This window comes from Eumetopias jubatus, unplaced genomic scaffold (genome assembly GCF_037043125.1).
Source record: "Eumetopias jubatus isolate StellerSeaLion01/CBP00866 unplaced genomic scaffold, mEumJub1_p1.0 scaffold_1, whole genome shotgun sequence".
Classification (NCBI taxonomy): domain Eukaryota; kingdom Metazoa; phylum Chordata; class Mammalia; order Carnivora; family Otariidae; genus Eumetopias; species Eumetopias jubatus.
The window spans coordinates 199,228,462-199,245,643 of NW_028274807.1; the positions used below are offsets into that span (position 1 = coordinate 199,228,462).

At 44.0% G+C, this 17,182-nt stretch overlaps 2 protein-coding genes across 6 annotated transcripts in view; both read right to left on the minus strand.

Annotated features, from left to right (window-relative positions):
* Positions 1-6,318: 6,318 nt before the first annotated feature.
* Positions 6,319-17,182, minus strand: part of RBM6 (RNA binding motif protein 6) — a 101,472-nt gene continuing 90,608 nt past the window's right edge. For all 5 annotated transcript variants that reach the window (XM_088028315.1, XM_028124288.2, XM_088028320.1 and 2 more), the window contains 7 exons: positions 16,837-16,983; positions 15,653-15,748; positions 14,202-14,462; positions 11,166-11,240; positions 10,143-10,240; positions 7,302-7,431; positions 6,319-6,565 (listed from right to left, as the gene is read on the minus strand). In XM_088028315.1, the coding sequence (XP_087884441.1) occupies positions 6,440-6,565; positions 7,302-7,431; positions 10,143-10,240; positions 11,166-11,240; positions 14,202-14,462; positions 15,653-15,748; positions 16,837-16,983 (933 nt within the window). In that variant the 3' untranslated portion in view covers positions 6,319-6,439. The remainder of the gene's footprint in view (positions 6,566-7,301; positions 7,432-10,142; positions 10,241-11,165; positions 11,241-14,201; positions 14,463-15,652; positions 15,749-16,836; positions 16,984-17,182) is intronic.
* Positions 13,474-14,194, minus strand: LOC114224972 (coiled-coil-helix-coiled-coil-helix domain-containing protein 2). Its single transcript, XM_088028326.1, has one exon. It carries the CDS (start codon positions 14,018-14,020, stop codon positions 13,553-13,555), a length of 468 nt encoding a protein of 155 aa, XP_087884452.1. The 5' UTR covers positions 14,021-14,194; the 3' UTR covers positions 13,474-13,552.

The following is a 17,182-nucleotide window of genomic DNA, read 5'->3' on the forward strand; positions in this document are numbered from 1 at the left end:
ATAAATTTGATTTCAGAGTCCATGCCCTCAACTACTAGGCTGTAAACTCCAGAAGGGCAGGGACTTGTGTTTCTTTCGTTCACTACTGTATGCCTGGCACATGGTATGTACACAATAGATATTTTCTGAGCAAACAAATGAATCCACTAACAAAGAAAGCTAAACGTGTAACATTTGGGGCTGAAAAAGGCAAGGATTCTTGGGTAATCGAAAGAGGTATTCTGGACTGGGACTGGTCAGTGAGATGGTGGTATTGCAGTGCCTCTAGTTAGGATAATTTGCCCTTCGGCATTATTTATAAAGATACTTTTAGTGGAACTGGTTTTTCAGGTCACATATACAGACATGAAAAATTAGACCATGATAAGGCAGAGGAAGGTATCAGTTACAGAACACTGCACTATACTCTTCTCTTTCTGATTAAGAGATCTTTCAAGAATAATGGAAGGATGTCAGTGAGTAGATTCCAAACCAGAAGCTTCAAATATACTGGAAAACCTTTTTCTTGGAAAAGCATCCAGGAAAAATGTTCTTTAAACATGTTCTTACTATGGGCATTCTACAGTAAGGGCATTAGTGATGGACACTGGAAACTCTTTGGGTAATTAAAAAACCTAACAACAGAAGGAAAGGTAGAAATTTCTGATTTTGGAACAATGGGTAACAACTTCCTTTCCCTCTTCCTATCTATCCATCCATCCATCTCCGTTCAGGCTGCTATAAAGAAATACCACAGACTGCGTGGCTTATAAACAACAAAAAATTATTTCTCACAGTTCTGGAGGCTGGTAAGTCCAAGAACAAGGTACCAGCATGGTCAGGTGAAGGCCCTCTTCTGGGCCGAAGACTTCTTATTTTATCCTCACATGGTAGAAGAGTCTAGGGAGCTCCGTAGGATCTCTTTTACAAGAGCACTAATCTCATTTATGATGATTCCATCTTCATGAGCTTAATAATTTCCCAAAGTCCTCACCTACTAATACCATCACCTTTGAGAGTTAGGATTTCAATGTATGAACTTAGCAGGGAGGGAACACATTCAGATCATAGCACTATCTACACACACACACACACACACACACACACTTCTACTTTTTCATGTGTGTGTGTGTATTCACATATAGTGTCCAACTTATGGGGAGGAGTAGATGTATGTAAAACTTCCATCATCAGAAAAAAGTAGAAGTATGTGACCGACAGAAGGCACCCAAATATGTTTAATGAAATTTAAAAGTTAAACATCAGTAGAGTCATTGTAAACCCTGCAATGGATGATGCAGATGCCAAGAATTCAGAACCTGCTAGACTTAATGGCCACTAGCAGTGACTGCTTTGCAACAAGCACTTCTGAGTATCCATGAGGTGCTTGCTGGGTTGAGCTCCAGAACAGTGCCCCCAAAAGCCTGTCTGGCAGCTGATGTGGGTCTGGAATAGTTTAACAAGTCCCAAGCTAATAAAGAAAGAAAACAAAGACAACAGTCAGTTATTTTCTTGGGGCGCCTGGGTGGCTCAGTTGGTTAAGTGTCCAACTATCAATTTTGGCTCAGGTCATGATCTCGGGGTCATGGGACTGAGCCCCATGGCAGGCTCCGCACTCAGTGCACAGTCTGCTTGTCCTTCTCCTTCCCCCTGCTTGCTTTCACTCTCTCTCTCTCAAATAAATAAATACAATCTTAAAAAAAAAAAAAGATTTTATTCTTAAGTAATCTCCACACCTGACATGGGGCTCAAACCCACAACCCCGAGATCAAAAGTCACGTGCTCCACCAACTGAACCAGCCAGGCACCCCTGTTTTTTGTTTATTTTTTTAAAAGATTTTATTTATTTATTTTGACAGAGAGACAGAGAGAGAGGGAACACATGCAGGGGGAGTGGGAGAGGGAGAAGCAGGCTTCGCGCTGAGCAGGGAGCATGATCCCAGGACCCTGGGATCATTACCTGAGCTGAAGGGAGGTGCTTAATGACTGAGCCACCCAGGCGCCCCTGTTTTTTGTTTTTTTAAAGATTTTATTTATTTATTTGAGAGAGAGAGAATGAGAGATAGCACGAGAGGGAAGAGGGTCAGAGGGTCAGAGGGAGAAGCAGACTCCCCACTGAGCAGGGAGCCCGATGTGGGACTCGATCCCGGGACTCCAGGATCATGACCTGACCAACTGAGCCACCCAGGCGCCCCTGTTTTTTGTTTTAAATAAAGCCATGTATGTTCAATATCGAGCAAAGTTTTTTTAAGACTGCTTTTCCTAACGTTCTGAGGTTTAAAAAAAAAGTCCTCTTAACGAAATGATGATCTTATCTTTTTTCCCTTAATTTTCCACCACTTGGCAAAAGAAAAAAACTAGTTCACATGTTTTGATCTCAGGCGGGGAAATACTGATCCAGAATAAGAGACTTACGTGCGAGAACTCTTGCCTCTACCAAGAAACTAATTTCTTTTGTCAAAGATGGGCTTTGATAAACTGACAGACATACACAATAAAAATTTAATTCAACATGCATTTTCTATAGACCTATGAACAAGGCATTATTCACTCATTTACTGGCTGCCTACTGTGTTAGGCCCTAGGGATATAGTAGTAAAGAAAATTACCCAAGATCTCTGCCCTTAGGTAGCTGGCATTCTGATCAAAACCTCAGGGAACTGCCCAGGGACATGCTAGGGTGACACACTTTTCATTTCCATTCCAACTTTTTTTTTTTTTTAAGATCCGAGAGAGAGAGAATGAGAGAGAGAGAGAAAGTACATGAGAGTGGGGAGGGTTAGAGGGAGAAGCAGGCTCCTCGCCGAGCAGGGAGCCCGATGCGGGACTCGATCCCAGAACTCCAGGATCATGACCTGAGCCAAAGGCAGTCGCCCAACCAACTGAGCCACCCAGGCGCACCTCCAACTTTCAATACCCAAAGTACTGCCTTAAAAATGTATGGAGTACTTTAGACCTTATTTCCAACAGCAAAATTTCTATTTAAGTGGCAAAATAAAGCTGGAAAACAAAACTACGCAAACTAGTCTGAGGTCTGAGCTTTAATACTTTCTTCAGGGAAGATGCTGCCAATAGCTTGCTGTACTGTCTCTCATCACATCAGTAATTGCTCAATGTCCATCTTCCTCAGTAGACTAAGTCCCATGGGCACAGAGACCAACACTGATCTTGCTATAAGCCCCAGTGACAAGTAGAGTACGCTCTCAAAACATTCATAGAATGACCACTTAATAACTCAATGGTGAAAAAAAAAACAACTCAATGGTGCTTCTGCTGGGCAGCCAATAACTGGTGTTAACTAAGTAGCCCATAAAGGAATCTTCAATAGTGGAGCATTTGAGTTTGGGCCACAGTTTAGGCCCAAACAGATAACACAAAGTTAGAAGGAAAACCTGGTCTGGCCAGTTTAGGACAAACTTGGACCAGCTTTCAAAAAGTATTCTGACGTACTCATTGATGTAATCAAAAAAAAAGAAAGAAAAAAAGAGATGTACCATAGAGGTACCTGCAGGCCATCAGACCAGAAGGGCTCTTGGACTGCATCTGTCTGCAGCTGAGAGTCCAATGGCCCATCCTCTGTAATGCTGCACTAGTGGTAGCAAGACCCAGATCCTGGGGCTCTTGATCCCTAAGCCAGTGTGCTCCTGATTTTGTTTTCCCTTTGGGAGGGGTAAAAAGACTTTACTAAAAATTAAGAAAAAGGGATTATATTTGGACACAGCATGGCAAACAATTTAACTTCACATTTATCATTCCTGTTGCTAGAAATGTTTTCTCCTTGGTATATACCTACCTCCCCTTACACCTCCTACCCCTCACTGCCCATCCCCTCCAAAATGCTAATACCTCCATGCTATTTTTACAGAGCTGTCCTTGGTTCTGCCTTATGCAACCAGATTACCCCCCTAGACCTGTGGGCCAATTCAGGCCTGCAAACTGTTTTTGTAAAGAAAGTTTTATTGGAACTCAGCCATAGTCACTTGTCTATGTATTGCCAATGGCTGTGCTCTCACTACAATAACAGGGCTGAATAGTTTCAACACAGATCATCTGACCTGTAAAGTCTAAAATATTGACTCTGGCCCTTGATGGGTAAGTTTTTTTTTTTTAAGATTTTTATTTTATTTATTTGACAGAGAGAGAGAACACAAGCAGGGGGAGTGGGAGAGGGAGAAGCAGGCTCCCCACTGAGCAGGGAGCCTGATGTGGGGCTCGATCCCAAGACCCTGGGATCATGACCTGAGCCAAACAGGCAGATGCTTAACCGACCGAGCCACCCAGGTGCCCTTTGTTTTTTTAAGATTTTATTTATTTATTTGAGAGAGCAAGCAAGCACAAGCATGGGGAGGGGCAGAGGGAAAGGGGGAGAAGCAAGCTCCCCACTGAGCAGGGAGCCCAACGCGGGGCTCTATCCCAGGACCCCGGGATCATGACATGGGCCGAAAGGCAGACACTTAACTGACTGAGCCACCCAGGCGCCCCACCTTGATAGGTAAGTTTACAAACTCCCACCTTACACCACCAACAAACTCTTCCAAACCTGCAGTTCTCTTCCTAAAAAACATTCCTCCGGAGACATCTGAAAAGTGCAATTCTTAGTACTCTAATATGTTATCTGGAGGAATTATTTTTTGAAGATTTAAAGATTTATTTATTTGAGAGTGAGTGAGCGAATGCAAGCTGGGGAGAGGGAGAGAGAGAATCCACAAGCAGACTCTCCACTGAGCGAGGAGCCCGACACGAGGCTTGACCCAGGACACAGATCATGACCTGAGCTGAAACCAAGAGTTGGCCGCTTAATTGACTGAGCCACCCAGGGTGCCCCATTTTTTAAAGTTTTAATAGTTCATAGGATATAGTCCTTTTAACTGCAAAGAGTTTTATTTATTTTTAAAATAATATTTATTTATTTATTTGACAGAGAGAGACAGTGAGAGAGGGAATACAAGCAGTGGGAGAGGGAGAGGCAGGCTTCCTGCTGAGCAGGGAGCCTGATGTGGGGTTTGATCCCAGGACCCCGGGATCATGACCTGAGCCGAAGGCAGACACTTAACCGACTGAGCCACCCAGGTGCTCCACCTTGATAGGTAAGTTTACAAACTCCCACCTTACACCATCAACAAACTCTTCTAAACCTGTAGTTCTCTGCCTAAAAAACATTCCTCCGGAGACATCTGAAAAGTGCAATTCTTAGTACTCTAATATGTTATCTGGAGGAATTAGTTTTTGAAGTTTTAAAGATTTATTTATTTGAGAGTGAGTGAGCGAGTGCAAGCTGGGGAGAGGGAGAGAGAAAATCCACAAGCAGACTCTCCACTGAGCGAGGAGCCCGACACGAGGCTTGACCCTAGGACACAGATCATGACCTGAGCCGAAACCAAGAGCTGGCCGCTTAACTGAGCCACCCAGATGCCCCCTTTTTTAAAGTTTTAATAGTTCATAGGATATAGTCCTTTTAACTGCAAAGAATTTTATTTATTTTTTAAATAATATTTATTTATTTATTTGACAGAGAGAGACAGTGAGAGAGGGAATACAAGCAGAGGGAGTGGGAGAGGGAGAGGCAGGCTTCCTGCTGAGCAGGGAGCCTGATGCGGGGCTTGACCCCAGGACCCTGGGATCATGACCTGAGCCGAAGGCAGACGCTTAATGACTGAGCCACCCAGGCGCCCCATTAACTGTAAAGAATTAAAAAAAAATTTAAAACAACCCTCTCTTTTGAAGCAAATCCTGTGAAATGGTATGAGTGATATGGTAGAAAATTAATAAAGATTTGAAAGAGGGTGTCCAAAGACACCTCTTCGGAGAATTTTAGCCAAGGAGGGAAGGAAAACCTGGGGTAGCAGCTGGAGGGGAGTGATAATTCTTACTATGCCAACTCATTGTGGTGATCATAACATGTGACGCATTGAGCGCCCAGCAGGCACCCAGAAAAAGAGCTACCACACTGCTTCTCCCCCGAACCCCTGCCAACAATGGGGAAGTCAGATGACTTTCAAAGGTCTAATCAGCAGTAAACCAACATACGGAAATATGTTCAGTCTCAGTAGTTACCAAAGAAATAGAAGCAAGCAATAACGAGATGCGGTTTTCATTAATTAGATTAGGAAAATAATTTTAAAAATCTGACAGTACTCACACAAACTAGAGTTCAAAGGTCACCGCAACACATCCACTCACACTGAGAGCAGGTGGTGTCTCAGGGCTCATGGTAGCACTTGCTGCCACTTCAGTGCACCTCAAATGGGCTGCACCAAGGCACTCTCTCCCTCCTACCATAAGCCCCACCCCCACCCATCTATGGGAGAAAAATATAACCACCAAAAAAAAAAAAAAAAATCACATTGAAAAAAAGTTTATTTAAAAAAGTTCTAGCAGCAAGAACAGTAACAAAACAAAAGGAGAGACGGACAAACAAAACAAGAAGGAGGTTGTGTCCTATGGGACTTGTCTCCATTCTTTAATCTAGTTCTTTATACCGAGCAAACATGACTCTTCGCACAGCATCTCGGTAAGTCTCGTTGGACTGTCTCTTGCTGGTTCTTCCCGGAGCCCCCACACTGGGCCCCCTCATCCGGCCTTCAGTCTGTAACACAAAGACAAACAATGAAGTGGGCTCTATCAATTAATAAGCCTCAGGGCTGGCCTTTGATTACAAGCATTTCTGGACCAGTAAGGATCAGGATTTGGGGGAATTTTTTAGAATGTTTAATTAATAAACAAAACCCAAGATGAATAAGGAGGGTAGTGACGCTATTACTTCAGGATACAGGATTTAATAATACCAGACATATGAGAAGCCAGTCTCCTCTAGTTGGCATTTTCAGAGGGGGACCAAGCCAACACAAAATGGGCATTGTTTCCTCTTACAACCTTTGCTCTCTTTTCTTCCCGAAATAAGTGAGGCAGAGCCCTTCATGAGAACCAGGACTAACCTCACGCTCCTCAGATTTTAGCCATTTTAGCTCTTCTGATGATGATGACTCTCAGAGATGCTTTTGTACCTTTTACTGCGGGTTCCCTGGTTCTTGTCACCAAATGATTCTTCAGTCTCAAACTGCCTGATTCCCATACTGCCCCAGATGAGCCCCATTTCCACTTCTTTCTCCCTTTCCCACTGGCAACCAAAATTACAAAGGGCCCAGAATGTCTAGCTATCATCCAGTAATCAAGACTGATGGGCTCCTTCAGCTCCTGTGTCCTTCATTGGCAGTGGAGAAAGCCCAGCTAAAAGGCAAAGACACAGCTCTGAGCCACAGAGTGAGAGAAAGTTAAGTATATTCCAGGTTCATGCCACCCCCAAAAGATGGAAACCATTTCACCTCCTCTGCTGAAGCCAATCCGGGATGGCCATACCCGAGGCCCGCCCCCTTCCTCCAGCCAGTGGTCTGCTGGACACAGCCTCCTTTGTTGCTACTGTCGACTCCTTCTTTACCAACAGGTTTGCGATCACTGCGAAAGGAGCAGATGTACTTACATACCATCACTTTCAAAGTGACCTATTTGTAAGCCTAATAAAAACCTCTGTCCTCTTGATTCACATTTGCTTCCTCTTAAGTATATTAGGCAATATTTCTGAGTGCCTGCTATCTATGCAACAGGTTTTTGTCCTGGGGATACAGAAATGCCCAAGACCCAACCCTGTTCACGGGGAAGGACATGAGAAGGATGATATGTCCATAGATGCCTGTTAACACAGTGAAGAGCTCAGCCATGGATGTGGCACCAGGAGACATCTCCTATGGAAATAGAGAAGACAAACTCTGAAGGAGCCACACCAAAAATGATGAATTCCAACAAGAGGGCACATCTGAACTGACAGAAAGCATGAGAAGAAAGGAGGCCACAAATAAGAAGTGAAAGAATACAATTTGTCCAGGAGAGGAATGGTAGGAACTGACAAAACGCTTCCTGGGCCAGACTGAAAAGCCTTGAAACATCCATGCCTGGACCTCATCCTTTAGGCAAAAACAAAAACAAAAACCCTGGACTCCAGGCCTCCCTCTTAGCAAGGTATGCCTTCACAAAAAGGCAAGTTTTAGGAGATTTCTGTTCACAAAGATGATTTTGGTGCCAGGGTAGAGAGTACACTAGAGATTGAAGAAAAGAGACTGAGAGTAAGGAGTCCAATTTGGAGGTAAGCTAGAAAGGGGGAAAAAGCTTAATTAGGGATGTGGCCAGTAATGATACAGGGCCTAAAGGAGGAAGACTGGGTGAGACCGGCCAGGCCATGATGCAGTGATGTCACTACTCTGAAAGAGGAACACACAGCAGGTTTAGCAGGACTGGACCGGAGTATGATATGGAATATAATACTGAGTAATTGTTTAGAGTGAGGAGCCTAAGAGGTCTCCAAAAGGACATTCCTAGGAAGTAAGTGGAAATAGTGATTTTTGGGCTCAGAAAACCAAACTGCCTTAGAATAGAGTCATAGGGACCTATTAGCTTGTTAGTGATGGTTGTGGCCTTGAGTCTAGGTAAAGAGGGTGGAGCAGCCAAGAATTAAACAGCACTGAGGGCAGAGTCCTGGAGACTATCTGGAACTGCCCAGAAAACCACGAAAAGCAGGGAAGAAGACTAAGAAGGAAGGGAACCAGTAGAATGTGGTATGATGGGTGCCAAGAATACAGAAAGGTGTCTTTCTGCACTTAGGCCAACTCACTCAGGGCTAGGTGTCCTTCCTCCTGAATGACTCCTTCACCTTTGGCTTAGCCCAGTATATTTCAAATTGCAGAGAATGACCTAGTGGGATGTTACATTGATTAAGTGGTCCTTCCTTAGCACTTCTTAAGAATGCAAACAGGGGCACCTGGCTCAGTCAGTTGAGTGTCCGGCTCTTGTTTGGCTCAAGTCATGATCTCAGGGTCCTGGGATAAAGCCCCATGTCAGGCTCCACGCTCAGTAGGGAGTCTGCTTGAGATTCTCTCTCCCTCTGCCCCTCCCCCTGCTCGTGTGTGTGTGTGCACTCTCACTTTCTCTCTCAAAATAAATAAATAAATCTTTTTAAAAAGTCACTCATCCTTAAAAAAAAAAGAAGGAAAGCAAACAGAAAAAGCTAGAATAAAAATACCAGAGTTTATCACACACAGTAGTGAAGTATTTTTCATGAAGATTTCTTTTTCAGGTACTTACACACATATGATTACTGGGTCATGATTAAAAAATAATCTCTTACTGTGGGCAGTGAGCAAATAAGTCAGAATGCCACAATCCCAGACCCCATCAACCCTCCTTTGGGGCCTTTCTCCATCAATGATCTCCCCCATCCCCACAGGCATAAGTTACCCTGGCTACTAGCTGCTCTTTTGCTTACACCAACATAAAGACCTGTTCGAGTCTCATCAGATCAACACCCTCCTTAGAATCATTTCATAACGTTCCATTGCCCCAAGACAAAGTCTTAGCATGGTGTTCAAGGAGTATGAACTTCCTGAGGTGGCCTCCATCAGGCTAGGTACAATTTCTCAAATGCATCATATGACTTCTCTCTCTCTCATCCACAGCGTATGCCATTTCCTCCAAATGAAATGCCCTCCCCTTCTCCACTGGAATTCTGCCTGCCTTATGAGACACAGCATCACCTAAACCTTCCTTAATCTGTGTTCAGATAGTCAAGGATAATATATGTCTTGTCAACCTGAGTATTCCTTGCACTTAGCGCACTGAGTACCTAGACACGATGGGTTATCAACAAATTCTATCTAACTCTGCTGGGCTCATGACTCTCAACTACCTGACTGGAAATAAGCACAGGAATCTAGAGATCATACAGGTCTATGAGCAGCCAACCACTCATTCAGCACCTATGTGTGAGGATGGAGGTTCCCTAGAGAAAAAGCCCGAGAGAGTGTGACATTCTTATCAGGTCCATAGGAGGTACAGCATTACTGATGAGGAGAGAAAGAGTTCCCAACCATGGCCACTCCAGCCCTGGCTTTGAGCCGCTAAGCAGCCAGCCAAACTTCCATGCAAACACCCATATTCCCTGAGTAAAGCTGGGTGGTCAGAGGTTGGAATGAACCTCATGTTCAAGGAGTTCAGAAAGAACCTGCTCCTGCTGCCTTCAGTTATCCCTGAGAGAGAAAAAAGCAGCACAGCTGGAGAAGAAGATGTTTCACCATTCGGCCTTGAGGCCTAGGCTGAATGAAAAGTTCCTGGCTTACCTGTCAGTTTCCCTGGAGTATTTAATTCGTTTCCTTTCTGGAGAGTCAAAAGATTGGAGCTTTTCCCTGCGATCACTTCCTCTTTCTTTAAACCTTCCCTGTTGGTAAGCAGAATAACAGATCTAAGATTTCCACTTAAGGGAGTTGAGTGGTGGGGAAGCTTCGCTTTATTCCTTACATTCCTTCTAAAGTGAAGGGAGTTCAACTGTTAACTCCTGGAATCCTTTGCTCCTTCACATACTCTTCTTGAGAAAGCAGTGGCTTCTCTGACTGGTTAATTTGAGAAGAATGAGCTGGTGGGCTTGTCTCACAGCTGTGTTTACGTCTTCTGAGGAGGAGGTGCTCTCCAGTAGACCTCCATGGGAAGATTCCTACCCATCACATAAGACCTGGCCCGGGCAGTGAAGCTTGTGGCTATGTAGGTGAGTCTGCCTAATTATGTGATCTAGGTAGCAAGTCCAACACTAAACTACTTCTACTAACTTAGCTGACAGTAAAACATGGTATTTCAGCAGCCCTATCCGACATTCCTTCATTGATTTCAAAAGCTGGGCAGGAAAGAAAAATGCTATTTGTTTGACCTGTTTGGAGACCCTGAACTACCACCACCTTTAAAATATATGTATCAGGAAAAAAAATATATATATGTATCAGGGTGCCTGGGTGGCTCAGTTGGTTAAGCGACTGCCTTTGGCTCAGGTCATGATCCCAGGGTCCTGAGATCGAGTCCCACATCAGGCTCCCCCTGCTCTGCGGGGAGCCTGCTTCTCCCTCTGCCTGCCACTCCCCCTGCTTGTGCTCTCTGTGTCAAATAAATAAAATCTTTAAAAAAATATATATGTATCAATTTTATTAAGGTATAATTTATAAATAATGAAGTGTACCCATTATAATGTAGTTTGATGGGTTTTGATAAATCTTTTAGGGCTTCTTCATTCTCTGTCTTCAGCAAAGTCTACACATTCCACACCAGAAAGTAAAAAGGGTTGGGGTCAAGGGACTTAACAGGTCATCAAAACTTACCTCCTGTTCTCTCCTTTCCAGATAGGCTAGCTCCTGCTCAGACTGTTTTATCTTCCTATGGATTTCCAGGTTTTGCTGAGAAGAGAGAAAGTTCTATGAGTAGAGGTCTAGAAAAAGTGGTCTTAGAAAATGCCTCTAGGCCTTTCCCAACAGCTGTTTTAGGACTATGGCTTCTTTCACTGACCACCTCTCCTGAGTGATCACTGTACCCTGCATTCAACAGTTCCTAACTGGACTGGCTTTAGGCTCACCAATGGGAACCCAAGTTGTTATGCTGGCTTGTCACACAGATTAGTTACATGGTGTAGCACAAGAGAGACCTTCATTCTACTTCCCGAATGTAGAAAACAGGGGCACCTGGGTAGCTCAGTCAGTTAAGTGTCTGACTCTTGATTTCAGCTCAGGTCATCTCAGGGTCGTGAGATCAAGACCTGAGTCGGGTCAGCAGGGAGTCTGCTTGAAATTCTCTCCCTTTCCCCCCTTCTGCCCCCACACCCCACCCCATACTCAAATAAATAAAACTTTTAAAAAAATGTAGAAAACACGAAACTGGTTTATAGGTCTTTATCTAAAGTAAAAATTATGAGAGAGGGGAATCTGAGCACACCAGTGAAGAAAACTTAATGCCCACATGCTCTTCCTACCACCACCACTACCACCCACCATCCTCAGACACTATTCACTCTTTCAAGCCCCCAGAAAAACATGAAAAGGAGAACCCAAGGTCCTAAAAGAACAAAAAGACTGCTCTGAGAGTCCTGTATTCCTTAAGGGTCCCACACTTCTCAAGCATGGTTCTCCTACACAATACCCTCGAGCATATATAAGAAACTTAAGAGGTCCGGAACAGCTCTTGTATGGACAGGGGATTCTTTCCACTGAATCACTACAAGGAAAGGAAGAAGTACCATAGTCCACTTTCCACTGTCCCAGGGTCAGTTCAATTTGTGGATTCACCAGATTTCTGGTTCCTCTTTCCTGATATTAGCCATTTATTAGCATTTTCATCAGACAGCTGAAATCTATTATTATTATTTTTAAAGATTTTATTTATTTGACAGAGAGAGAGCGCAAGAGGGAACATAAGCAGAAGGAGTGGGAGAGAAGAAGCAGGCTTCTTGTGCAGCAGGGAGCCCGACGCAGGGCTCAATCCCAGGATGCTGGGATCATGACCTGAGCTGAAGGCAGATGCTTAACAACTGAGCCACCCGGGCACCCCTCTATTATTATTTTTTTAATTTTATATATCCTTTTATTTAATTTTTTTAAAAAAATTAAGCTCTATACCCAATGTGGAGCTTGAACTCACAACCCCAAGATCAAGAGTCACATGCTCCACCAACTGGGCCAACCAGGTGCCCCCAAAGAGCTGATATTTCAATGTGTCAGTCTCATGACTCAGAATTCCAGGTCAAAGGGACTTGGGAGGTAATCTGTTGCAGGGATTGTCAGGAACTTCTCAGACCCCTAAAAACCTTGCAGAGCCTCCACAGAGGCAGCAGGGAGAAGAGGTGTGCCTATTACCAAAAGCAGAGCTTCTCAGCTTTTAGCTACATTAAGACTTTAGATTTTATATCGAAGGAAAGTCTAAATCCGATCTCCTCACCGGCTCTAGCAACATCTGCTAGAGAAGGAGTGTGAAATAAATCACCCTATACTGAGAACATGAGTCTATCTAGGGGTTTTATTTGTCCAGAATTCCACTCTTTGGTCAGCACATCTGAACGGGAAGACTGCAGGGGAGGACCAGTGTATGTCAGTTTAACACTCCAATAGATGTTGTGCCGTGGCTTATAGCGGTGACTCACCACATGAAGAGATGGCAGAATGTGACCCACCTTTGGGAAAACTGCACAGTATCAGAACTAGACAGAACCAGAGGAAGCCACCAAATATCACAGAAGAGAAGAGGCTTATCTGAGGTCCACTTGTTAGGTTAATGGAAGAGCTCTGATGAGAAACTCAGCAAATAAGTTTCCTACTTGGTGACGCCCTCCTCTCCAGTCTTTAGCACGGCCACCGTGTCTGGAGCCCCAAACCCCAGCCACGATGCCTGCCTTGGGTCTACATACCAAGGTTTTTTTTTTTGGGGGGGGAGAAAATCACTTTATTCTAATTCACAAATGAGAACATCAGAAAAGGTGATTTAAGGAGGCACACAAATATCTGCCCAACCCCAAATTCAAACCATCTCAATGAACTTCTATACAGCAAGAACAACCTTTTTTATTCCAATTCTGAAGAAAGCTGTATTTAATGATGAAGGAGAAGCTTAACTGGTGGTTTTACACTTTATATATTCACCATTCACCATCAATTATATTTTTATGCTAAATTAACTTGGTTATGAGAGATGATTTTCCTCATCTTCAATTTGAACTTCTTGATTAGGCTAATCCATTTGCAAATCTGCACTGTTTCAGCAACTCGCTGAAACCTTCACAAAGCTTCAGGTCACCCTGGTTCTGGGCACACTCCAGAAACTGTTTCATCTCATAGTGGCATGGGCCAAACTGCTGCTGCTCCTGGCATGCTGGCTGGGTTCCCTGAGGCTCCTCGTAAGTGATGTCAGGCCTTGAAGGCTCAGCACTGCCTCCTCCACTGAAGCCCCCAGTGACGGCATGACCTATCGTGTGCCCGACAGCAGAGCCCACAGCCACGCGAGCTGCAGTGGTTGCCATCTGGGCCATGAGCCCTGGTTGCCTGGGCGCAGCAGCAGGTGAGCCAACAGCAGCTGGTGGAGCCGCTGCTGGAGGCTGAGCTGCCGGCGCTGGTCTAGGTGCCGCTCTCATCTGAGGTGCCCGGCTGGCCGGAGGGGCCATGCGGGAGGTGTGGCTCCGACTTCCACATGGCATGGTGACTTGCAGAGCAGCTCAGGGTCTAGAAATCCCCATACCAAGGTTTTTGAAGGTGGGCACAGCCCTAATGCAAAGCAACTCATGACAAAAGGTGCAGGAACAATTCACTTTGAAATCGGACTGTAATGCACGATGGTAAGAGTCCAAAGTTTGAAAGGTCTGGGCCCCTTCCCCATACCTTGTGCAGGTCTGAGAGCTGCTGGTGTTTGATCAGAACTTCTTTGTTGGGAAACTGCCTTCTGCAGAGCAGACAAGCCAGTTTATTCCAGTCAGTGAGTTTATCTTCTTCGTTCTCCTTCTTGGTCAGCTCCTCCCTCTGTGAGGGCTGCGCTGTTCGGGGCTGTGGAGGAGGGGCCTGTTCCTCCTCTTCTTCCTCCTCATAGTCACTGTCTCCTCCATATTCGCCCAGGAGGCCGATGAGTGGGTTTACCACCTTAGGCTGGAAGGAGAAGGCCAAAGATTAACACTAACCTCAACCTATATTGTGGGGCCTGTTTTCTGGATATTCTAATATGGTATCTCATTTCTTCTCTTTTAGTTTGAATAATGAACTGGGCTCAAAATAGGCCCACTGACCACACTGCTCATTTCCCACAAGGAAGCAACATGGTTCAAGCTTGACTTTTCTCCTGGATTGTTGAGATAAACCAGAAAGATTCCCTTAGACGTGACTCTAGCAACAGAACAGTGAAGATAAAGAAGGGAAAGGGGAACTGACAATAGAGGTAGGGAGAGTTAAGAAGTTACAAGTTACAAAGAGGAAGTGATAGCAGCAACCCCTCAAGCTACTGTAACCCATGGAGAAAAGGAAAGATAAACTTTATTAAGGCTACAGTAACCCCTACAGCAAAACGGATTTAGGAGGTGGATTAAAAGCAAAGGAAGAATAAGCTCTCAGGTAGACATTCAGCTCCTGAGTGAGGCAAAGGCAAAGGCATGGTTAGGACTGAGGCTACAATGAACTGAACTAGTAATGTGACACATGTAGAGCATTTATCAATAGTTCATAGGAACCGTGAAATAATGATGCATGGTCACTGGCTTGTGATGAATTGAAATAAAAAATAAAGCATGATCACTACAGCTACATATTTACATTTAATCAGAATCACCTGTGATTGCAGGAGACCATCACTTTAATGCATCTAAAAAATGGGTACCGATTTTAGCATTGTTGACTGTGGCCAGACAGGTAAACTGTAAAAACAACCATGCATGCACTCCACATCTGAGCTTCTTACACAGCACCGAAAGACAGGAAAAATCAGAGCCAGGAAAATGGGTCTCTTAGAAGAGAAGGATTAACAAGACCAAGATTATAACTTAAAAAGGCCCAGACATTCCCTTGTCTGATGAGAATGGTGCAGGATACAAAGAAAGAAGACAGAAAGTTGCCTTGTTTCTCCAATTATATCCCTACTAGCAGGCAGGAACATTTAACTCATGCTCATACTCAAGAAAAGTCCTTGTTTGGGAGGTAGAGAGAACTAAAGGACCAACACCGAAGTGAAGCCTTTGAACTTCCCTTCCCATTCAGAACCAGCCCCAGCCCCAGCCCCAGCCCTAGTCCCAGCCCCAGCCCCAGCCTCAGCCCCCAGCCCCCAGCCTCCGGCCTTGGCTTAGCCTTACTGGTGGAGGACTTTCTTCCTTCTTCACAGTGGGAGGCAGGGGCTTCTTAAAGACGTCTTCTGGGGGGGCTGTCCCCTCACTGGCATTTTCCTGAAACTGATTAAACCCGTTAATTCTTATATGATACTCATAAAAGCTGGGTTAAGAACCCTGTCGAAATTAATCAGATTTTCCAAAACTCCTAATCTGTGAAATATCTGTAATGCTGCCATAATGATTTCAAAATAAAAAGCCTTTGAAAACATAACATTCAGTATATACTGAGTGATCACTGTATGTCAAGCAACAGATAAGACATTTATATGCATTACTGTCCTCAGCCTTTACTACAACCTTCCCAGATAGGCATTAATACCCTCATTTTACAAATGGCTGGGAATATGGTTGTAAAGAAAAGTGGCAAAAGCTGAATCCAAATATTAAGCTAGCAGAACTCTAAAGTCTAAGTTCTCAGAAACACACACATATTTTTTCTCTCTCTGAATCTCTAGATAAACAACTAGCAATATTAGAAGGGGAAACAGACAAGTTACAAATTGAGCCACAAGCAAATTCATCCATTTTCACTAACGCATAATTGGTGCCAGGGCAAATCAATGTAATTCTTTGGAAAATAATTTGGCTTTATGTCAGGAGATACCAAAATATTCAACATCTTCCATTTTGAAAGTTCAGCCTAAGGAAGTAATTTAGAAGGAGAAATAAAATGCTGAACGATGCATACTACAACAGAATAAGACTAGAAAGAAAAGACAAATAATGCAGGATTGATGAAAATAAGGGTACAGTTTTACTGTGAGTTTTTACCATACAGGCATTAAAATAAAGAGTATTATAAAACCATGGAAAAACTACTTAAGATCAAATATAAATAGAGCAGAGAATACAGAATGGTAACCTCTGCTACAATTACACCTACAGAAATGTGTATACAGAGTCAAGCACTGAAGAGGGGGCGTAGGAAAGTGAAACTGTGTGGAGCCCAGGTGTTAGGGTTTGAGCTGAGTCACTTTGTTCTACCATCCACAGTTTTTGCATTTGTGAAAGAGTTACCACCAGCTGTAAGAGGCAAGGGGATTGCCTGCTTTTTCGTAACCTGACACCTCAACTCTAGATCTCTTCTATGACCCCTTTATTTGAATCTGTAATTGTCTCGTAAAGAGCAGATTTACAAGTTCTCTTACCCTTGTTACTCCTCGGTCTTTTTTCTCCTTGCCATCTCTTTTAGATGCTTCCTTCTTGCTACTTGACTTTCCTTGACTGGTGGACTTCTTTTCCTTGATCTCTTCTTCTTCAGGTGACCCAGGGTCCTGGGGCACATAGACTTCTTGCTGCAATACAGTTAGAAACTGTTAAGTCTACAGAATATCTCACTTTCCCAGTTAATTCTAGGTCTAAGGAACAAGTTCCCTTCTGGGAGAAAGAACAGCTCTCTCCCTCACAAGCCTAAGAAGAGACCACATCAAACAATCTTGAAACCCACTCCAGGGGCCAGGACACATCCAGACCACTCACTGTCCATTTTTCCAA

Bases quoted from the DNA above. Each gene is read 5' to 3' on its own strand.
- LOC114224972 (XM_088028326.1), bottom strand. From the start codon at position 14,020: ATGCCATGTGGAAGTCGGAGCCACACCTCCCGCATGGCCCCTCCGGCC.